Source organism: Neofelis nebulosa, chromosome 2 (genome assembly GCF_028018385.1).
Source record: "Neofelis nebulosa isolate mNeoNeb1 chromosome 2, mNeoNeb1.pri, whole genome shotgun sequence".
NCBI lineage: Eukaryota > Metazoa > Chordata > Mammalia > Carnivora > Felidae > Neofelis > Neofelis nebulosa.
The window spans coordinates 176030499-176054547 of record NC_080783.1 but is presented as its reverse complement, the minus strand read 5'-3'; the positions used below and the strand labels follow the sequence as shown (position 1 = coordinate 176054547).

At 44.1% G+C, this 24049-nt stretch overlaps 1 protein-coding gene across 21 annotated transcripts in view; it reads right to left on the bottom strand.

The window, feature by feature from the left end:
* Positions 1-1885: 1885 nt before the first annotated feature.
* The window catches only part of DAB1 (DAB adaptor protein 1), a 1141854-nt gene continuing 1119690 nt past the window's right edge, over positions 1886-24049 (bottom strand). For 18 of the 21 annotated variants that reach the window (XM_058717252.1, XM_058717244.1, XM_058717254.1 and 15 more), the window contains 4 exons: positions 20731-21279; positions 16808-16935; positions 16358-16468; positions 1886-5275 (listed from right to left, as the gene is read on the bottom strand). In XM_058717252.1, coding sequence (XP_058573235.1) covers positions 16373-16468; positions 16808-16935; positions 20731-21279 — 773 coding nt within the window. In that variant the 3' untranslated portion in view covers positions 1886-5275; positions 16358-16372. Of the gene's footprint in view, positions 5276-13627; positions 15934-16357; positions 16469-16807; positions 16936-20730; positions 21280-24049 lie in introns of those variants that run through there. The other 3 variants (XM_058717251.1, XM_058717264.1, XM_058717255.1) reach the window with 3 other exon arrangements.

The window sequence follows — 24049 nt, the reverse complement described above, 5'->3', positions numbered from 1 at the left end:
TTCAGTTTCCTAGACTGTAAAGTGGACCGCATTATTTCTTCATGCGGGTTGCATAAAGATTTAGAGATAGGAGTTGGAAAATGGGTGACACACAGTAGGAACACAAGAATGGCAGCCATCATTCATATTTTAACATAAATACTGAGAACAAGTCACTAAATGGCTTAAAAGCCATGGAGATCTTTTTTTTTTTTTTTTTTAATCTGTCAGGCACTGTTGCTCGCATTTGCCTTGAATTGAAACACCTTTTAAAAGCTTTCAAAGCTTTGAAGGTTGATTTCAATGAAATCAGTTTTTATTCGAGGCGTTTCTCCTACTGTCATTCTGAGTAAAACAAAAAAACACTTACTGTCAAAACAACAAGGGCTTGCTCTCAAGCACAAAATGAAAGCAGATATATCTGCCTGATTTATTTTGGCATCCGCCTAGCAGTTAAATAGGACACCTTTTAATTTGCCACCTCTTTAGGATTCATTTAGATTGGAAAGGTAAAGCACCAGTGCTTGGGTTCAGGTAAACTTGAACTAGTTGGACTAAAAGGTGTATTCTTTACCTCTCAGATATGTACCCTTTTAAAAGGGCCAATTAAAGAAAAAACTGTGTATTTAGCAACATAAGATGGTAACATCTAATGGGGTTTTCTTTTTACTTTAAACTGGATGAACTCAGAAATCTACCTTATTACCAAAGATCAGCTGGAGGTCTGGGAAAGAAAGTCAAAGCTGTCAATGAGTTTATGCAGAACTATTAAAAAAAGTGAATTTTTTTTTTTTTTTTTTTTACAATTAAAAACAACTATGAGTAAAGAGACTCAGAAGTCAAGTCTCAACGCTACCATTTGCTGGCTGGAAGTTATTCAATCTCTCTGTGTCTTTTTTAATCTATAAGTTGGGGAATATATCTACCCATTTGTTAAGGAAATTACCTGGGGCAATGGACAAAAAGCTTATAGCACCTGCTGGGCACATAATTGTGAGCCACAGCTATTATTCACAAGAGCCTGTATAATATTTTCTAGCAATTTGATCCAGGAGTGAGCATTTCTTACTGTATGAAAGTTGTGTCTTCTATATGCCCCAAATTTATTTTGCTGGAATTTCAGCCCATTCCTTCATTGTCTCAGTGTGGCAATAACATCTGTTTAATACTTTCTGTGTAACGAGGTCATACGAGGGCACGTGGGTCTGCAATTATTAACATAACCATTCCTAAACGGAGGTGTTACTTTCTGTCATGTCAATGATCTAACTGCAATCTGTGATCTGGCTGATCAACTAATTTAGTTGTAGAATGAAATGAGAATCTCACACATATATACACATACATACATACACACGCATAAACATCGATATGCACACATAAACATTTTCTGTTCTTTAATACACATACAAGTCAAGGTCCAGCTCCAAACCTGAGTTTTGTCTTATGTTGTCTCATGTTTGTTGATGTGGACTGCATGGGGGAATGTGAAGAAAGATAAATGCTTCCTCTTTGGATCTCTTAAAGCAGACGACATTACACTGAACTACGCAAACTCTTTGAAGGTGTTGATGAACCTTGGTTTTCACACCAAGAGTTTATCAGGCTTTTTTTTTTTTTTTTTTAAGGGGGAGACACAACTCACAGACCTAGTCATGGGGTCTTTCCCAATTTTTTGACTACACACTCCTCTCTCTTCACTGCGACTGCTTCTCCAAGCATACAAGTGCCTGAAGTAAAGTGAGGATGAGCTGATCTAACTCCTCAATGAAGCTTTCCTCCTCTTTCCGCCAGGAAAACAGAGGCCTTTGCCTGGTCAGATGGATGCTTAGATAGAAGCAGTTTTGTCTTCCAATCCTTCGTCTGAGTATCCAGTAGAAACTTGCAGAATAAAACCAGGCTAAGCTGTTGTTCTCAAACATGTTTATTTGTTAACAGTTATACATGGCGTGTTACAGAAATTAATGGAAAATTTCTAAAAATTTCACTGTTGCTGAATGTATTGTACATAAAGTTAAAAATAATGTGTCCATATATGTTAACAAACTGTCATCTGAGGTAAAGTTAAAGTAGGTCTAGAAATGTACTGAAACAGTCACTTTCTCTTTCTCATCTTTATTAAAAAAATATGTGTCAGAACGCAGAAATTGAAATAAACCAAACCCACAGAGTAAACATTTTTTTTTTTTTTTTAAAAGAAGGTGCCCGGTACATGACAGGATGGGGTTTCAGGAGACACTGGGATGAGGACGAATTATAAAAAAAGTCTTGCGGCATGGAAAGATTGTAGAGCTACGGGGCATGGGGACAGAAGGACAGGTGGCGTTTCCCTGGTTTCAAAATTTAAAGTGACAAATTTAGTGCTAGTGAAGGATGAGGAATTAACAGTTGTACACATGGATTTTCTATCGGTCTAACCGGAACTGGGCAGACTCTCCAGGGCCTTTTGGTTTTGGCTCCTCAGCTCTTATTTGGAAATTCCACTGTACTCTTGGGATAGGATATGGTGGTTCTGAGCTCACCAACCAGTGCTTGTTAAAAAACAGAATTCTGCCAATGACAACGTGGATGGCAGTTTAAAATCTTGACCTTATTTCCCTCACTGCAATGCATCACATGGGCCTCTTTGTTAAGTTCAGAGCCAGTTACACTTTGGGTCACATTCAGTGAATGATGACAGGTCCACTGGGCTGTCACTCCCTGCTATGGAATGAACTCCAGAAGGTGTAACTGAAACAGCAACACTGGCCAGGCTGGCGTTCACTTTGAACGTGTCACAGGCAGCCCAAAGCATCAGTGTAATGGCGTCGTGCTTCAGGACAAAGTCAAGACAGCCATATTGAGGGAGAAGATATAGCACCACTTGTTAGAATCAGAATCATGGACAACGGAGCAATTGAAGCCATTTCCCCCATGGGAACTGCCTAGTGTATCAAATCCCCAGGAAACAGGATTGAACCGGTTTTAAGACGACTCTCATGGTTACCAGACCTTTCCCATTTTCCCCTTTGTGTGAAAGGATTATTTAATTATAAAATGGACGTGCATTCCTGGAGAAATCATGTGGACCGATAGGTGACAGTTATGGGGGGAGGGGGGTAAACGGCCCTTTTCGCTTTTCTGGTTCTTTGGACCTTCCACATTAGGATGACGTTGACATATATTCTGTACGGACATTTGGTCAGTTTACCTAAGTGGGAAAAAATTACGTTCCAGCCATCTGTCAGTGTAAAATTTGGGCCTTGAGCAGTGACAATTACCTTGATTTTCGATTTTCTCTTTGTGAGCCAAGTATTACCTTCTTTCAAATCACTTTTGTTTCTGTTCATATGAAGAACCAAGATACACAGGTACTGAAGTCAATCATATCAATGCCAATTCTACTTCCCAAGGTTTAAAACCAAGTAATGATAGTTAACCCCAAATCCAGTTAACCGCATGGTCCTCTAAAGTTTTCTCCTTAGTGTTAAACCACTAAATTCAACATACGGGAACTGCATAGGAACATCGGGAAAACACACTTGACCTGTAGACAATTCTCTGTAGGGCAAAAATAGAGAGATTCTTTATGAAAATCATGTGCTAAATGTATGAACTGAACACTGTACTTTTTGTCTCATCAATGTAAAAAAAAGGAAGCTTAAACTCTTCTGTTTCACATACAAACAGTTCAATGATCGCTATGGGGGTCGGTGGGCGTGAAGAGATGGGAGGGAGTTTCAGAATCTAAAGGACAGGCCTTCAAAATGTGAGCATTGTCTTGTGTTCTCCACCGAGGGCGGGTGTTCTTGTGGAAGGGCTGGAGTAGACGGTGGGGTCACGTGCTCCCTTCTTGCTCACTAGCTATGGATTGGCCAACTGCTCTGCCAGCTGTCCCTGAACTCCAGCTTTCCCCCATCTGCTCCACATAACATCTGGAGAGGGAGCCCCATCCATCAAGTTTGTCACATCCTGCACTCAATCTGCTACCTTCTCTACAGTGTAATGGCATTATTAAAAAGCATTTTCATTAACATTTATATTTACAAAGAAAAAAAAACTGGCATTTTTTTTCATTAGAACTCCTTAAAGCCATTTCCCTTAAATATTTAAAGAGTTTAATGGTAAGGTTTTTTTTTTTTTTCAAGTTATAAAATAAAAATCCCATTTGAATTTTCTGATGTACAAAAAGAGATAGCGATGAACAGTTGTGATCCTGGAATCAGTTTGTTATTCCGAATATTCGTGTCACCATTGTTCCATTAGAAAGTCGGTTTTAAGATCCAAAACCGCATAACCAGGACTGTACCAGAATTATTTGGCAAATGACTTTTCTTTGAAAATGGCACGTGGAGAAGACACTTGTCTGCATAGCATCACAGCAGCAAGATATCGGAAAAATAAAAAATATCATTTTATTGTACTTAAGAGTTTAGAGCTTCTTAGAAAACCAGATGCATTTTTTCGTCTTTCTCATCAATGGGATTCCGATGTCCTTTCCTACTCGCAGAATGAAGATTCGAACCGAAAGCCGTCTGTCTTCACCAGAGTGCAGAAGAACTAAAGGGGTGTTTTGGCAACATTCTTGATCATAATCAACCACTTATCTGTCTTGTGATTTTCAAGTGAATTCCTTTCATATGAGGCTTTTCTTTTCCAGTTAGATTTCCTCACCCATATCTAAAAAAAGTCAGAAGCGATACAAAAATCTTTACACCCATTAATTTTTAAACATGACCAAGGAAAGGGGACAGAATGGCAGACCAGGCCCTGTGGAGTGATGAAAATACATCATCATACGTCAAAAGGCAAAGGGATGACGATACTGTTGTCACGAGGACATCTTGCTCATGTCTAAAAGAAGTCAGTGCCAACCCTGCTGTCACTCTCTGAGGCCTGTAACTCCACATTTGATGTCTTTACAGTGGCCAACAGGTTGAGAAATAAAAAGAGAATTATGATTTTGCGTACTGGGTCATCTTAAACCCATGCTGAGAGAGCTCAGAATATTTGTCAGGTAAGCATTGGCTTGATTTGTGATTTAACGTTGGGTATGATTTTTTATACTTTTGTGTGTTTTTTTTCCTCTTGTGCTGCCATAGTTATCTGCCATTGTTGCCATGAATTCCTAGTTCCCTCTTCCAAATGAGTTCTGTTGGGCAGTCGTGAATTTCTTCATGGGATGAGGTGAGGTGAAAGAATACAAGAGAGCCTGTCACGATGCCGATTTCCATGCCAGTCTTGAAGCACCTGCCATAAGCCCACATCGATGCTATTTCTTAGGTCTGTTGATCTGCGCATAGAGAGGCTCCAGCTCCTATGGACAGAAGGACAAAGTGAGACCTGATCTTTTCCAGTTAGGATTTCCTGACACAGCTTGGGAAAGAGGGTTTGGGATGAGAACAGAAAGATGACAGTTTATGATGGATGACCTTAGGTACGTTTTGGATTATTTGATCATGACGCATGTCATTTTAGCAACTTTGTTTAATCACTAAGAATAACTACTCACCCAGGTCTGTCCTTGGTTTTCAAGCTGAGACTGGTTCCCCATTAGGGGAAAAGGAAGGTATAGCAGAGAGAGCTGGACGACCTGTGTGAGGTGGGCAAGATACTTATCCTTGCTGAGCCTCACTTTTCCCAACCATTACATAGGAATAATACTGTTTATCCTACAGGGTTCTTGAGAGAATTCGAGATAATCTATATGTAAAGCGTCCAAGCACAGTGCTTGGCAGGAAGAGGTCTTCAGAAAATAACAATCATCAAGAGTCGAGTCGAAAATTTTCCAACATAGTTTTATGAATGTCTACTTGAAACCACTGAAATTCTATTTCAAACTGTCTTTGGTTTCTGCAGGCAGTGAGGACTGAGTACGCTTTTGAGCAGGAAAAACAGCGATTATGCCTTTAGCTCTTAGTGAAGAGCTTCTGGGACTCGTTTCCACTAAATCTCCTGCTTCAGGGTTGACCAGTCATCCGCCTGCACCCTGGAACTGGCTGTCCTGAGACACACACAGGGATTTTGACCTGTATGTGACAAAGCAAACCTTCAGTCCAAAGGCATATGGGAAATGGTGTTTAGCCTTGTTGACACTACCTGAGACTTCATGTTGAGACGGCCCGGGGTGCACTGGCCAAGCAGATCAGATCAAGACACTGGTCTTAGGCATATATAGGCCCTTCCTTTACACTTGACCTTTTGCTGTCCACTCTTGGATATTTGCGCCAGAGTTAAAAGGAAACAGTGACATCTTAATTCTGTCATATTTCTATATTAGCCTGCCTGTTGCCATGTGGGTATAGATCCTTTCTATTTGCTTATTTTCTTCAACCATCAGATTGAACTGATATTCTGGGAGCCCTGGCTATGCGTCTGGCACCATGCTAGGTATCTTTAAGTACGGTGTCTTTTTAGCTTATCACAACAGACTTGTAAAGCAGATGTTTTATCTCTTTTGCAAATGGGAAATCACGTATAAAGCAGTGAAGCAATTTTCCATGCTCCTACAGCTAGTGAAGTTTGGAACGTGAGACCTGAAAGTAGGGTCCAGTGCGTTTTCTAGGCTACTACAGCAACTGCCGTGAGAAAAAAAAGAGAGAGAGAGAGAGAGAGAGAGAGAGAGAGAGAGAGAGAGAGAAAAGACCAGTCCTTCAATCTGTAGTGTTGTAGAGTGCTTCGCGGTTTACAAAGCACCCTCCTGTCTTATTTTATCTGCTTAACTGTCCTGGGAGTGGCTTTTATTCTTTCCATCTCATTTTGCAGATAAAATCTGAAGGTCACAGAAGTGGCATGATCTCAAGGTCATCGAGCTGTACCTCATGCATTTAATAGATCACATTGCTTGCTTTTATTGTACGGTGGGAATGGACTAGGAGATAGTTTTGTCCAGATCCATCATTTTATAGGTGAAGAATGTGAATCCTAGAGAAGGGAGCTTTTGTTATCCTAGAATCACAAAGTTACTTAGAAACCACATCCTGAACAGAATCCAGGACTCCTGCTGTCAAATCTAAGATGTCTTCTTCTAGACCTCACTACGTCTGTATTCTTCCAGGAAAAAGCATCCGTCTATCCTTTGAGACCCCCTATTCTATAACAGGAGAGAATACCAATTTGTCCCTCCATGCTTCCCACCCATGGGACTTCATACTGCCCTTAGAAACATACAGAGTAAGTGTAATCTTTCTCCCAAATGTCTCATGACAGAAAACAGGGAAGCCCATTATTCCATATCCTACCTCTGGGTTACTGCTTGCTAAGTTCTTCTGCTATTTTACACGTGTGGACCCAGCACAGTAGGTGCTCAATGAATGAATTTGATGGATTAATGAATGACTATGATACAGCTTCTACTCTCTCCTCTGTGCTGATCACTTTGTCCTAAATACAGTCCAGTTTGGCTTAATTCTCTCAAACTCTCAAACTCTAACCCAGCAAAATCGAAAGCAAGAGGATTTGTTATGCACCTCATCTCTTCCCTACCAATGCCTTGAAATGTTTCAAATACCTACTGCAAGGCTAACCATGCAACCTTACCGTGTTTGTGTTTTGGGGGTGGGCGGGGTGGAGCAAAGGGAGAAGTATTGAAGTCAAGTACAAGTTCTGGGGAAAAGACATGTCCCGTCTATGCTGGGCTATAGGATGTATCTTCATCATTCCTGGGTAGAACTTCTCTGCCCACTCTTCTTTTTGGATATCCTAAGAACTCAGGCCGCCTTGATCTCACCCTACAATTTGCTCTATTCTAATTTTGGAAACTAATTTATTCAACAGAGAATGACACCTAAAAACAGAAGAAGACAGCAGGCTCAGACAGGGTAATTAATGCCACACTGCATTAACTTTCTGCAGCTGAGATAAATATTCACACATCTCCTGCTTGCCGGAATTTAGTTTCAAATACCCATCACAACAGTGGTAAGGACTGCAGTCAACTCTCAATTATCCCCACTAATGAAGGGGAGCAGTGGTGTGGAAAACCCCAAGCAGCAGATAATCCCAAAGTCTGACACTGTGATGCATTATAGGTTTTGGCAATAGCTTTAACTTCCTTGTTACAGAATCTTAGACTGTCAGAGCTGGAGGGGAGTAAGAAATCATTTGATCCAGAAATTTCTGACCTGGCTTCTGGCAAGGTCATGATGGGGTCTTCAGGCTATTTTCAATATTCCAAAAGCCTAAGTGGAATCATACATTAACATAGCACACCATTGATATTTTTTGTTTTCTTTTGGCAGATCTGACCACATCTCTGCCCTCCTTCAAAGGCTCCCCAGTCACCCACAGGGTAGGGTCAAAGCTCCTTAGCTGGGCACATGAGACCCATTTGTCTCTTAGTCCATTAGAGCTAATAAATGCCCCTTCCAGACTGTGAATCAAAACCCAACCTTCAGGTCACGTAAATCATGGTTTTTTTGTTTTTGTTTTTTTTTTTAAATGTCTTTATGCCTCTGCCAGAATGATCTTTCTGCAATGGATTTGGTCATGCCATTCTCCTGCTCAAAACAATCCTCCTGACTCCTTATTACCCCAAAGAAAATGCAAACCCCTCAGGATGGCACCTTTCCAATATGGCTCCACCTTCTTATCCAGCCTCATCTATTTCCATTCTTTTTTTTTTTTTTTTAAATTTTTTTTTCAACGTTTTTTATTTATTTTTGGGATAGAGAGAGACAGAGCATGAACGGGGGAGGGGCAGAGAGAGAGGGAGACACAGAATCGGAAACAGGCTCCAGGCTCCGAGCCATCAGGCCAGAGCCTGACGCGGGGCTCGAACTCACGGACCGCGAGATCGTGACCTGGCTGAAGTCGGACGCTTAACCGACTGCGCCACCCAGGCGCCCCTCATCTATTTCCATTCTCTCTCTTATGCCCCACCTTCTGCTCTTCTGGTCACCCTGGTCACATGACAGGATTTTCCCATCTCTGAGACTCTGCTCGGGCAGTTTCTTCTGCCGTTGGGGCCTCTCTTTGTCCTACAATGGGAGTTTCTACTTTCAGACCCAGCTCCGGTAGAAAGACTTTCTGGACTCTGCAGGTGACATGGGCCACTCTGCTCCCACTCAGAATTTGGGCACAGTGGAGCTCACTGTGTAGAACATACTAGAAGATAACATGATGCAGTGTGGACAGAGGTCTATACAGGTCACGGCAGGGGACTAGGACTGGAGGACTCTGTGCGGGTTACTTTACCCCTCTGATTTCCAGTTTCTTCATTAGTAAAATGAGCCTAGAAATCCTCTCTGTGAGAGGTGCGGTGAGGATCGGAGGAGGAAATATACATTGATTACCTAGCAGAAAGCCTGACACGTTAAGAGAGACTCCGAAAAGGTTAGGTCCCTCTTGCCTGGGGATGTGGTTTTATCCCTCCTTTGTAGAAGGTAGTTTTAGGCCTCACAATCACCTGTAGGTGGCTTCTCCTTCAGAGCACATAGGAGCCACTGTAATGGGGCTCTGTTAGGAAATCTAATAATGGCACTGGACTAGCCCAGGGAAATTGTGCGGAAAGAATGTGGGGTTAAATCTATAGAATCTGGGTGCAGGGTCCCGTGGAGAAGACACTTCCACATATTTGCAGATGATGCCCCGTACGAATTATGTGTTCATGTACAGTAGCCATGGAGAATCACAGAATTAGGGTGATAAGAGCTTATGTTTACAGAAACATATACAGTCTGCAAGGACTTCCTTAGCTCGCAGACACCATCTCACTTGGGCTTCATAGTGAGGCTGTCCCCTGGATATTCCTATCTCTACTCATAGCGAAGAAGCAAGTTTCTCAGACCCTGGGGACTCACCCAAGGTCATTCAGGCAGCACGGGCAGAGCTGGGATAGAACCAGGTTTATTTGTTTGCTTGTTTTTTAGCTTTTTTTTTTTTTTAAATTGCAATTAAATATACATAGCAAAGCATTTGCCATTTGAATCATTTTTAAGTGTGCAACTCAGTGGCATTAATTATGCCTGCAGCATTGTACAACTCTGTCATCACCCCAAACAGACTGCACCTACTAAGCAGTCTCCCACAGCCCCAACCCCTGGTAACCTCGAATCTGCTCTCCATTTCTGTGAGTTCACCTATTCTCATCTTAAAATCAACTTCACTGAGGTGTAGTTTGTAGACAATGAAATGTTCCTATTTTACGTGTATAGTCGGAAGAGTCCTGAAAAACATATCCACCCGTGTGGCCCTCGTCACCCCGATCAAGCTACAGAACTTCCACAACCTTCCCTGTGTCCTTTTCAGTCAACCCCTCTCTCCAGTGCCAGCCACCAGCACTGATCTGCTTGTGACCACTATCAACAGATTTGTCTTTTTCTAGAGTTTCATGGAAACGGACTCAGGTATCCTTATGCCCACTGTCCTCTCCACTACCATGTGCTCCCTCTTGTAGAAGGTCAAAGTAAGAACGGCTTGTGGCCTGACACCTCTAGCCTACAGGGAGAAGCTGAGGCCTCAGGCTTGAGGGTTGTTTTTCCTGAAGTTTCGGAAACAGAGGAGAGCAGCCCAGGGTGTGGTCTCTCATTTCTGTGTCTGCTTCCTCACTTCCCCCAGTTGGCCGCCCCATTTTGGCTTGAGGTTTCCTATCCCGCCTTATGACGAGCCCCTTTCTGAAGCCACCTAAATTATGCTTAATCCTTTGCACCCATTTAATTTTTATTAAGTTTATTTTCGGAAACCTTTTTTAGCTACATCTACCAAAGGATACGTCCCTTGAAAAAATTATGGGTGGAGAGAAGACAGGGCATGCTGAGAAAGGTGGTCTCAGAGGAGAGGTCAATGTGCACCATGCAATCAGCTTGCTGAGCAAGCCCATCTATGTCTGGGGTCAACACTTAGCCAAGCCAGGGGTCAGACCGGAGCCAGACAGGAGCTAAAGCTTGAGCCCCTCAGCACCATCCTGCTGAGGCAATAACCAGCCCCAACACTGGGGCCCAGCTAAGTGGGGTTTTTACATTTCCTGGCTTTGCAAATGAAAAAGGTGGTGGTAGCCAGGGAGTGGAAATGAGGCTGAAATGAATCAAGTCCTATCTGAAGACATGAATAGAATCATTAAAAATGCATGGGTTTTAGAGCCAGAAAGACCCTAGCAATCCTAACTTCCTGTATGAACTTAGGCAAGCATTTTACCTGGGCCTCAGTTTCTTCATCTGTAAAATGGGGCTTGTAACATCTACCTCAAGGGATTGTAACAAGTAACAAATGAGCTCAGATAACATAAAATGTTTTAACAAATGCTGGGAGTCTTTGAACAAAAAGGAAGAAAGAAAACCCCACAAAGTTTTCTGATCACTTTCAGGCTGCATGTTTGCCTTTCAGGGTAGAAAAGTCTTTAAAATACAGGATGGATTTAAGACAAATACCTCAGAGATGGACACTGCTGCCCAAATGCACTTGCTCCCTGGGATCTTGAGATGTTGCAACACACTTGGTGAATTCCAGAGATGCAAAATCTGAGTTGGGGGGGGGGGGTTGTCCACAAACATTTTGATCAATTCTACATTTCTCCAACAATGATGGACACAAATTATCTGCTTTGCACGGGTACATCATCTTTCTTGCTGTTGTCACAAAGTAGATGAAGACGCTGAGGTTGTTGATACCAATTCTCTGCCATGAGCAGAGGGTCCTGTCCAGAGTAAAGTCCTGGTCATCAGGAGAGGGTACTGGATCTCAGGCTGGAGATCCAGGCTGGATAGTCTCTGGGAACCCTAATAAAGTCAGCATATTTAAGGGGCTTCAGTCCTGTCCTTTGTTAGAATAAGGCAGCCTGGGGGAGGGGTGCTGTTAAAGATCTTATGTGAGGAGTGGGTCTTCCATCCCCTGACTGGGTGAGCCGGACAAGTTAGAAGGTTCTAGAATGTCAGCTGGAAGGATATGGGAATTGTTTTACAGAAGAGAAGACCAAAGGTCAGAAATGAAGCCATCTACGTCAAGTCACACAGCTGTTAAGTCAAAAAGAAGCTGCTAAAAACCCATGTGGTCCTGGTGGGGTTGAGAGCTCTCGAGCTATATAATGTGGACGTAGGTTCAAATCCTAGCCCCATTATGTGTAAATCTTGTGATTTCAGCAAGCCATTAACCTGTCTACTTGTCTTACTTGTCATATCTGTGAAATGGGAATAATAAAAATACTTGAGAGGGTGACCCTGAGGATTGAATTAGGTGATGTTTCTGGAAGGGTTATAAACACGCTAGTAATTTTGAAATATATTTTATTAGTAGTAGTAAATGAAAGGCACGGTGATTACCTTCTGCAGAGTGATTCTAGAGACAGTGAGTGGGATCTAAATCAGAGGTCGGCAAACCATAGCCCGTTGGCCAATTTTGGTGGCTGCCTGTTTTTAATAATTAATTTGATAAAGTATTTTAAATAAAGTATTATTGGCACTCAGCCACATTTGTTCCTTTATGCATTATCCCTTGTTGTTTTCTTTCTCTAACAGTAGAGTGGACTTGTTGTGACAGAGACCTGGCCCACAAAGCATAAATGTTTAATTTTTTTTTAATGTTTGTTTATTTCTGAGACAGAGACAGAGCATGAGTGGAGGAGGGGCACAGAGAGACAGAGACACAGAATCCGAGGCAGGCTCCAGGCTCTGAGCTGTCAGCACAGAGCCCAAGGCGGGGCTCGAACTCACAAATCGTGAGATCATGACCTGAGCCGAAATCGGATGCCTAACCGACTGAGCCACCCAGGCACCCCAAAGCATAAACGTTTATAGAGTTTGCTGACCTCTGGTCTAAACGATCAACATATTCTACTGGTGCCCATCCCTTCAGTGGCTTGGACCCATAGCGAAATCTTGCTGTTTAGTCTGGTTTTCTCTTTTGACCTCCAGATTCTTGAATCCAGCAGCCTCCTGCATCTCTACTTGGCTGTCTCATGGGCATCTCAAGTTCAACTCAAGTTCCAAAGTAAACCCACCCTCTCTCTGCTCAAGCATGCTGTCCTGTCTAGTTCCCCAAATTAGGAATGCGGGGGTTGTCCTTGGTTATGTCCTTGTCCTCACCTCCCACTTCCCTTCAGTCTTAACGGTCTCCTGATTTCGTCTTTTAAATATTTCTGGGCACCCAGCCCACCTCTCCACCCTGGCCGACATGGTCCTCAGAGGGGCCCTTCCCATCTCCTAACTGCATGACTCCAACGCCTTGGGGTTGGACTTGCCTCTGACTGTTATGTCCAAGAGACAGACAGATTATTTTCTGTTTTATATGGTTCTTTGGTTTAAGGCTCTGTTGTTTCATTGTATTTAAAAATAGAGTAATAACAATAATTCCAAATACATGTATTCTACTTCCAAAGCTGACAAAGCACTTTCATGGTCATGATTATTGATGCTGGGGCAGCCTGGGGAAGGAGCTGTTATAACTAATTACCCATATTTATCCACGTGAGGGACCAGGATACAAAGGGGTTATGTGCTTGCCTAAGGTCACCAGCTTTGAAACCATAATCCAGACCTAAGTCCCTGACTCTATGCACTTCTTTCTTTCTTCTTACAAAGCTTGTGTTTTTATTTTTTTATTTTTTTTAAAGATTCTTCCACCTAAAGCATCTGAAGTTCAGCTTTCTTTTCCCTTGAACACTAGAAATCCATCAGGTAGTATTTTACATGTCTTGGATTCCCACTATGAAGATCGGTATTAAAAACATGACAACGACTTATTATTTATGGCAATATCTATTGTTACTAAGGGAGACAGACCAAACAATTCCCCATTGTTACAGATGCAACTTCGATTTGACAGCTGGGAAAGTCTGATAGGCAGTTTATTTACTTAGCCATTTAACCAAATAAATGTTTTCATTTTCCTTTCATCTCCTCAAAAGCTAACATTTCGCCCTTAAAACTGCTCCAGAAACACATCAGTGAAGTATAAATTACCTGCCATTCCCACACCAGCCATTACAATATTATTTTGGTTCTTTTTCTTTTTTCCCCCCCTGTTGACCCAGTCTTTCAAAGACACGGGATTGTCCCAGACGGGAGGGTAAGGGGAAAAATGAAATAACTGAAGATATTTCCCTTTATTGCTAAAACAGAACTGGTGCTTGAGATTGGTACTGAAGCTTCCACCTGCGAGGGCTGAGTCCGTTTGTTCTCTCTTACTATGGTGTGACGGTGTGATATGGCTTTCACTTATTAACAGATGTTACCCCCACCTACTAAGAACCGTGTGGGTATTTCTAATCAGAAGCAGCTGGAGATAAAATGCAAGGGTGATAAGAAGGACAAGACTCCTCCTTTCCAACTGTACAAAAACAGAGGGGAAAATAGAGCCACGGATGTAACTTTCTCTTCATAGTGTCCCTTCTCCAAATGTCTGGAAAGGCACTAAGCTGGTGCAGTAAGTAGATTTCTAATTGTGCAGATGAGCGGATGTGACAGGGGCGGAAAGATCACATGCAGCTTGTATTGCTGTTGATGGAGGGGCCCAGAAAGGCTCATGTGGACTTCAACTGTGGGTGTCTTAGGGGATATGTCTGCAAGGCTGGCATCAGCCTCTTGGCTTGGGATTCTCAACAGGCAATTGTGATAATGCCAAGTGGAGTGTTCAAAGGGAGAAAACTGTTTCATTGAAGATTACAGTCCAGCCCTTTTGGGGTTGGGAGCTATTTATTATAATTTATATGTGAATGTAAGCCTGCTTACTTTTTGGAAGTGAGAGGTGGCCTGTGAGCCCCCAGCTGGCATCATTCTGATTATGGGACTAGGGAAGCCAGAGAACTAAGAAATCACATTTTCCCATGGCATGGGGTTCTGGATGGAGCATCAAACATGGAATAGACTGAAGCCCCAAGACACAGTTCAGCTTGTTGGACTGTCTCAAGCTGAGCGGGCTCATAAAGATGAGGGTTTGATACATTGATCTGCAAATGGTGTAAGTCATCTTTGTTTTCTAGAAGAACTTCAATTTTAGGATGATGTTAGCTGTTATACTGATGAATGGCTCTTGTCACCTCTGGTTCATTCATCAAATTTTTCAAAAAGGTTGAGCGTGTGAAATAAAACATACACAAGGGGGTAGAAAACCTCTTGGGGAATCTTTCCAAGGCATCCACCCATAATCCTCAGCTCTCCTCTTTCCTGGAACATTGACTTTGCCTTAAATTCACCAGCTTCCCAAAGAGCTTTGCAAGGCTGAATTTTTAGACGGGTATTTTGCATGGCATATGTGTTATTATATGCTACTGTACTGGTATAAAATGTAGCAAAATATACAGCATGTTGAGCTCTTTCATCATAAAATCTATTAACAAAATGCACTTCCCAAACACTGTTTTAGCTTTCAATAACTGTCAAAATAACTTACATGCGAACTGAGGATTTTGAGCCTCAGCACCGAGTTATGAATGGTGAAAACGATTTACCATTTTAATGGTGCTGACCACGCTGTTCAGGACTAAGGAAAGGAACTCTGTGGGTACAGCCTTGCAGTCCTACACATTTGTGGAAAACTAGGCAGGTATCTGAAAATCGAACACATTCGTCAAGGAGCGACCTGAGAAACCACGTCTGGGCAACGAGGTGTACTTCTGTCTCCTGAGAAGGTTTGCTTCGTCAGCTCCTCTTTCTTGGGACCAAATCAGATGTATTGAGATTCAAGTGCCAGAAGCCACTTCTAGTGAATGTAAGGACACTTCTCTCAAAGTAGCTGCTGATGGAAATCTGAAGTGGTTCAGTACCAAACCACATGCTGTAGCACAGGTGCAAACAGCAGTGCCTCAAGCGAATGCTACGTGTCTCTGAGCTTCGCATTTTGCCTTTACGTTAGGAAGGGCGAGGGGGTCCCTTGTGGCAACACTAAATGGGCTGCTGTGAGCTTACGTCTCAGTCTCATTCCAAGGCTTGTTCTTGCTTCTTCGCCTGGCTTCACCGGATGTTTGGTTGGTGACCTCTTTAGGTCTGTGGAGTGTAGGCAGATGCAGGGACACTTTGCTTCAAAGGTTAAAGCATTTGGATCCCACTGCAGTGAGAAATTATCAGGGTGGGCAGGATGCGTCCATCTCAGAATGCTGACGCTTTCAGAAACTGAATCCGTGTTAATATTGACCATGCCTCATTCTATCACCGCCATCCACTCAGAACATATCATTACTAAAAGAATGGGACCGATCCCCACTCCTCACCCTAACCCCTACCTAGCAGTATACGTCAAAGGTCATGCATCCATGAGGAAGAACAAGATGGCAAATAGACACGACGCAGGGAGAAAGGGTGCAAACATCAGGAATACGCTCAGGCAGGGAGAAAGGGTGCAAACATCAGGAATATGCTCAGGCAGGGAGAAAGGGTACAAACATCAGGGACGTGACTTCAGCAATGAAGAACAAGCAAAACAGAAAGCAGATAGCTTAAGGGTGAAGGAGATAAAAAGAACAGATACCTACCCAGACCTGTGCTATCTAGCTACTGGCCTGTGGACTTATATTATCACCACTGGGCTCCCCACTGGGCTCCCCAAATGGATCACTGTTGGATGAGGCCTGTGATCCATCAGGCTAGAACACAAGAAGATAACACTTTTTTTTTTTCTTTTCAACAACGGAAAGCATTAGACAGCTGGGCACATTTTCATGCACACGTATAATCAGTTATTTTCAAGGAGGCAGCACCTGCGGTTAGCGGGTGCCACACCCACAAATGCGGGACTCGCGGGAAGGACTTCATGAAAGGAACATGGCTTTCAGCTGCTCATTTGAACGTGAAAGAAAGCCCCTCTTGCACCCCGCCTAGGACATGAGAGTCTACGCAGGGCTCCTCGCCCACTGTCCATTTCAGATACAGAGGTCTTAATCTTAAGGAACAACAAAACCAGAAAGAACAAGGTGGTCACTTACAGCTTCTTGCTCTTCGCTTTTGCTGGGACTTTCAAAGCCCTCCTCGAAGATGTCGTCTGTGGTAGGATCGCTGGCGTGGGATGCAGATGATTTGGACGGAGAGCTCTGTCTAGGGGCTGGGGTTGGAGCTACACAGAGACCATGCACAGAGAGGGAACATCATTAAGTGTCTGGCTGCAACCATTTACATCCCACAGGGGCCTCAGGGATCGGCTTATATTCGAGTCAAATCCAGCACTCTGCTTTCTATCCTAAGTCAGGTCGGTTGAACAAGCAAACATCTCCTCTGTACGTATTTATCCTGGCCCTCTCACACACCTGATGCTCAGGTAGGAGCAGGTGCATATGGGCGGGTCGGGCAGTGGTTCTCAAGGAATGGTTCCTGGCTCAGCAGCAGGAGCATATCTGAGAACTTGCCAGAAATGCACATTCTTAGGCCCCCACCCCAGACCTACTGGTTCTGGACCTACTGGTTCAGAAACTCTGCATTTCTACACACTCCAGGTGATAAGCACCGACCAGATTTTTCTTTCTTCTCTCTTCCTTACCGTCATGCATTTATTTCTATAATAAATAGACTGGAGGATGGTGATGCCCATGTATCGAGTGCCCTCTATGTGTCAGATGCGGCCAGAAACTTCACAGACAGGATCTCCAACCCTCCCAAAGCCTCTTTGAGGTAGGAGTTATCCTGATTTTACGGATAAGGGAAGTGAGGGTGCTAAATTGCTCAAGGCCACACAGTTGGTGAATGGTAGAACCTCGCACGCGGCAGGTATTTGATAAACACGTGTTGCACGAAGATAGCCTCAGTGAGGTGGGGGGATGGATGGAGCTGCTGGCAGGTTGACAACTAGCACTTTACTTCTCACTGCGTAAGGCTCTGCGCTTTCTGTCCCGGCCTTCCCACGTTTTCCTCATCTCACTTGTTCCAGAGGTTCTAACAAATATGCCAGTTGAAGCCATTCTTCTTTCAGCGATTTCTAATTTGGCCTGGAAAACACCAGTCACTGGCTCAGCCCCAAATGAGGAAGTGGTTATGGCTTGATTTAGTAGCTAAATTCCAAATGACACGGATAAGGCCTCCCTACCATAACTGCCCAGAATTTACTAAATCTGGCTGTTTGTCAGATAGTGAGTGATTCTCAAACTTGGTGAGTGCCTTTTGCCTTGATGGATATGTATTTAGAATAATGATTCTCTCTACTTTGTGCCAGCAAGCTGGGCACCGCATTCACGGCATTCTCTAATGCAAATGCTGCAAAGTGCTGTTTAGCTATTGTTCTTTTCTGATGAAGACACTGAAGCTCAGAGAGGTGAAGTGACTTTCTCAGAGTGAAGAGCGCCACGAAACAGGAGTGCTGGGATTCAACGTGGGCCGGTCTCCGCTGTGCGGCCAACTGTGTGCTCCATTTCCCTCTTTTTTTAATGTTTGTTCATTTTTGAGAGAGAGAGAGAGACAGAGCATGAGTGGGGGGCAGGTCAAAGACAGTGGGACACGCAGAATCTGAAGCAGGCTCCAGGCTCTGAGCTGTCAGCACAGAGCCCGACGCGGGGCTCGAACTCACAAACGGCCAGATTATAACCTGAGCTGAAGTCAGACCGTGCGCTCTATCTCTAGTTGTGGTTTACTTTTGGTCCGACTGATCCTCCACTCAAAACATTCTGAAGGTGATGCTTCTGCATAAGAGGATATAAAGACTGGCTTCACTCTTTTCTTTGAAAGAAAACACTTTTTTTTTTTTAATTTAAAAGGAAATCTGTTTTGTTTTGTGAGACGATTATGGAGCAAACTAGTTGTAGTGAGTTTAAGTGAGATGAGCTATCTGGAAACACCCTGATGTGTGATAGCTGTTTAATATATGTTAGTGTAACTGGATTCTGAATTGTGTTTGGAAGTGGCTCATTGCTGACTAAAGGCTGAGAACCCAGGCTGAGCTGCTGTCTGAGAGGTAGACTGCTCCCACTTACCAGATGAAATTGATTGGAAGCATAATCAGGCATTTATTGACATGTCTCAGGCTGCAGAAGGTTTTCTAGAATACCTCTATAATCTACAAGAGTGGTTCTAAATTTGGGGCAATTTAAATCCTGGGGAACGTCTGGCAATATCTCGGGTCATCTTTGACTGTCATGACTAGGGGCAGAGGATGGGTGCTTCTGGAATCTAATGGGTGGAGGGCAAGGGTGTTGCTAAATGTCCTATGAGCACAGCACAGATCCCACATCAAAGGATGATTTGGCCCAAAATACCAACAGAGTCAAGGTTGCAGAACCTTGCTCTAAAACACAACAGTAACTGAGCGGCCTGTTTCCTTCATTTCAATCTCTATTGACCTTTCGCAAATGTCTCCCACGGGCGAGATGCTATGCTAGCATTATGAGAAGGGTACGAATGATTAGGACACATTTCCTGTCCTCAAAGAATTGAAACTTTCGTTTTATTTGTGGCTGGCACACAAGCCTGTTGAAAGAGAGCGCTTGTCGTCAAGAGAAGCTTATTTATGCATGACTCTCATTCTTCGACCATTTCATTTTTTATTCATTATTCTTCATTGAAACCCTATGAGTTAGAGTTAATAGTGAGGCCCCTGCTATGTAGATCATACGGCCTGAGTGGAAGCGTGTTGTTTATACACACTGAAGACATTCCTTTTCAGAACAGCCTTCCAAACCTGGCTGAAATGACACTATCTAATTGTGTTAGCATTAGATTTTTTCGACAATTCACGATATTGGCCAAGCAGTGATCCATATCATCTATGACAGTAATGAAAACGCCAAACTCATTGTTCCATGAGACTTTTCTTTTCCCTTATCAGTTGTCAAGGCACAGACTGAATCGGCAGACACCTTTGCGAACGGCGTTGACCAAGCATATCCACGCTCAAGTGTGTCTGGATTCTGATTGGCTACATGGGTATGGTTTTCCGGATGCTTGCAGTAGAAAAGTGAGCTGGGACAGAATCACTGAATGCCTGAACTAGGAGGCACATGGCTCATCCAAGCCAACTCGCATATTTTACCCATGATATAGCTGAGGTGAAGAAGAAAAGTCATACGTTTACCCAAAGACACAGCTTGTGGTAGGAGAGCCAAGGTTTGGAACCCTGGTCAGGATTCTGCAGAAAACCACTCACTATGCAACAATAATGGTGATAAAAATACTTTAAACTCCGTGAGGTATACAATGCTTCAGTAACTGTACCACTGAATCCTTTTAATATCCCTTAGCCTAAGAGAGATGAGGCAGTTGAGGCTCATGGAAATAAAATCACTCGCCCATAGGCACAAAACTACAAAGTGATCAACCTGGTCCTTGGTTCCCAGTCTAGAGGTTTCTGCAAGGCTACCGATTTTTCTCTTTGCCTACCCAAAGCCTTAAGCCCAAATCTGGCTTCTACTACACTAGTTGCACGAGACTTACAGCTGCTCTTTCTCTCCAAGTTTTCTCTTGATCTTAATTTTCTGTTCTAATTTTTTGTCCTTGTCCCCCAAACATCTGCGGTTCCCATTCACCCTGCATTTCCATTTCAGGAATCTGTGTGTCATAAGCAGGGATCATGAGCGAATGGATGTGAACAAATAAAACTTGAGCAGCAGAGTGACATGGTACAAAAGCGACAGGTTTGTATTCGATGCTCCCCTTCTGCCTACCCTCCTGTTTTTGAACTTCGCTATATTGGCCTAAAAGGTCTAACAAAACCTGTAATAAGCACTGTTATGAGTATAAAAGTAATCAAAGCCATTATACGAAGTAGGTATGTATATTATTGTTGGTACCTCGTACCGGGCAGCTATTATTATTGTTAGTAGTGATGTAAACAAGGAAGCCTGCTGCATGGGAACCGAAAGGAGTTCACTGACTCCAGAAGCAAGGCGTCGCTCTCACTGGATTTATGTTTCCAAAGACAGGCACTCACGTGAGTTGGTTGATGGCGTGGTAGAAGTCACGGGGGTCAAATTCAACTGGGAGATGTCAAAGTCGTCACAGTCATCTGTATCCTGTGCCACCCCGACTTTGTTGAAGTAACTGGAGAAGGCCTCTGAGGTACAGGTGAGGGAGGGTTGGTCGGGTTTGCGGGAGGGCACGGGTGGAGGCTGGGCCATCTGGAAATCCTTAAACATCTCTTTCCCCATTTTCTGCCTGGGCTTCTCGGTCTGTGGACTTGACCTGGTGGAGTCACCCGTGGTTGGGACAGTCGCAAGCGGGGTGAGGGGACCTTGGAACATGGCGGCTGGCAAAGGCATAACAGTTTGTGCGGGCATGAAGGCGGCTGGCGGAAACTGCCCGGCCACAGCTGGCCAGGGCTGCTGAGTGGCAGGGAAGAGACCCGGCTGGCCCCATGCGATGGGCTGAGCCCCCGGCATCACCTGAGCGACTGGTGGCTGAGCACCCATGGCGATCTGCTGTTGGACGAGGGGCTGCTGGCCCCAGAAGGATGGGAGGACAGCGCCCATTGCAACATAACCTGGAACGGGTAGAAGAATAGTCAGGCACCCTAGGAAGGAACAATCCACGGATTCAAGGGATAAGCAGAAAGATAACGGAACAACCATTAAGTGTCAGGCTATGTGCAAGGGACTGGAGACACAAAGATGAGTGAGACAGAAGCCCCTACTCTCAGGGAGCGTTCTGTCTAGAGCAATGGTCAGGGGAAACTTCTCCGAGGAGGCGATTCATAAGAGGAAACCAGAATGCAGTGAGGGAGCAAGCCAGGCAGACATCTGGGGGATAATGACAATACTGCTAGAATTGCTAAAGATTTCTGACACCAGAGCCTCGAGAGCCGGTGTGTCCCATGGGAAAAGGCAGACAACTGGACATCAGGCACATGTGGGTTTCAATCTTGCCTCCCCTTCTTCCTAGGCCTGGGACATTCTCAATCGCGCCAGTTCTCTAAGCTAAAAGTCAGGCTCCTTGTTGGAAAGCCAGGTAGGAAGATCTTCCTTCCAGGCATCGAAGCCGTGTGCCAAGGGAAGAAGAACCAGAGTGTCAGTTTGCGAGGCACGGGTTAAAATTCAGACCGCCACTTCTTATCTCTGAAATTTAGGGAGCGCTCACAAGCTCTCTAGGGCTCTGCCTCTTTATCTGAAAAGGGGACGTTAAATACCTTCTGTCACACAGGTCTAGTTTACAGATAAATGGAGATGATGTATGTGAGGTGGAGTCCTACACCAGACACAGAGTGAGCATTTGGTAAATGTTAGCAGTTAGTAGTATTTGAACCAGATAAAGCCTTTGAAGTACTTAATTCCTTGCTTGTATACAGCAGCCATGCAATAAATGGTAGCTACAGGTATTATTACACACGATTTCTGTGTTATGATGACGATGTCAATTTTAGGTGACTGTCTACTCGGGGGCACCTCATACAGTGGCATATGTTGGGTACTGCGAAACTCCAGGGCGTCTACTCATGTAGGTTGCCATGAGAATTGTTGGCCGTACTAAGTCCTTTCAGGTGAGATATAGCCATTTTAAAAGCAGCACAACTGATACGTTCACATGGACAAAAGTAACATGAATCATTTCCACTTAGAAATGACTGTAACATTCTAGGTACAGCATTAGATAGATGCTTTACATCTTCACAAAATCCTCGCAGGGGAGGTGTTCTTATTATCTCTATTTTAGGGATAAGGAAATTGGTGCTCAGAGAGGGAAAGTACTGTGCTTGGGGTCACACAGTCAATGCCAAGTGGGATCAGGATCTGAACTGAGGTCGTCCATCCCCGAAGCTAATGTTCTTCCCTCTGTACCACAGTGCCCCACGCAGACGGCCAAGACCAATTTCTGATCTTCGCACGGTCAGTACACCTGGTACAGTCACCCAGGGTTTCGGCAAAGTGTGGGCGGGCCCAGAGAAACCCCCACGTGCTTCCGGTGGTCCCTGCCCTTCTCAGGGGGCCCAGGGGCCATATGCATGTGCTGCTGAGCCTTGGAGACAGATGCCCCGGCCAGGCGGAGTAGAGGATGGAGACGCCGACTTGGCCTGACTTCTCAAAACCAGCCTTTTCGTGGCTGTCAGAAGGAGTTTGCAGGTGTGCAGCAGTGAGGCCAGGAAAGGAGGAGTGGATGCAGGGTATCCTAGCAATTTCCAAAGGGAAGGCAGGCAGGCGCTGTGGTGCTGGTCGGGTCATGGGTGATGTCAATGACCCCGGGGAGCCCAGAGAAATCGCGTACAGAGGGCGTCACTCACGCTCCAGCCTCAGATCCCTTCAATGATGGATAAGGAATGGGGGCAGCATTTAAAGTCTAGCTGTTTCCTTGCAAGGTGACAGGAGGTGCCAGAGAGTCACAGACAGGACACACGGGCTTCTTGCTGATTAATCCAGCAGTGTGCAATGCACTTATGGAGCATCAAGGAGCAACACAGACAATATCCTTATGAGATCCCCTGAGCCCTAGCGCACTGAACTAAGAGGGGCGAAGACACAATGACGTTGACACTCCAAACCTGACAGCCGCTTATGTTGATTTTCACCTCACCTATCACCTAATAAGGCTATGAGTTAAGCCCACCAACAGACCAAGAATTCTGCAAGTGTGTTTCTTACTTTCTGATTTATTTGGTGGGGCCCAGGGGTTCTCAGTTGGAGGGCTACCATCCCTTAGGAGGTGACCAGGATATCTGGGGCGTGTATTTGGGTGTCAGGGCAATTGGCTAGAGGGAGACCCTACCCGCATTTAAGAGGCGGCGAGCGTGGATATCCTACAATGTCTGAGACCAACGTGTGCAAGTTATACCACAGTGTATCTTACAACTGAGTATGGACTGGACTTTGAATTACATGGAAAGGCAAAGTTTCATTGCACAGTTTTCTAGGAAGGTCACAACTGTGTACTCTGAGGGCAGACTGTATTTTGTTTTGTTTGAAACACTGTTAAGAGCTGCTCCCCATTTGGGAAAGCCGTGGTCCCGACAGAAACACTTCTCCTGGTGTTTGAACCAACACCACGTTCATGCATCTGTCTGCACCTGCAGTGCCTCTCTATATAGGTATGCACACCAGGCCGCTTAGTAGGACATCTAGTGTGCTCGGACCTGGGCGTTTTCCGTATTCAGATACGTATCTTTTTATTATAAGTTAGCTTTTGAAAAGTTCCTCCTTATAATGCAGGCTTCATATTGACTTTTTAAAAAGCTGTGTGGGTAAGTTATATTATCGATGAATTTCAAGAATTTAAAGGTGACATTACAAATATTTGTCATAAAAAGGGGGCACTGGGTCTGACAT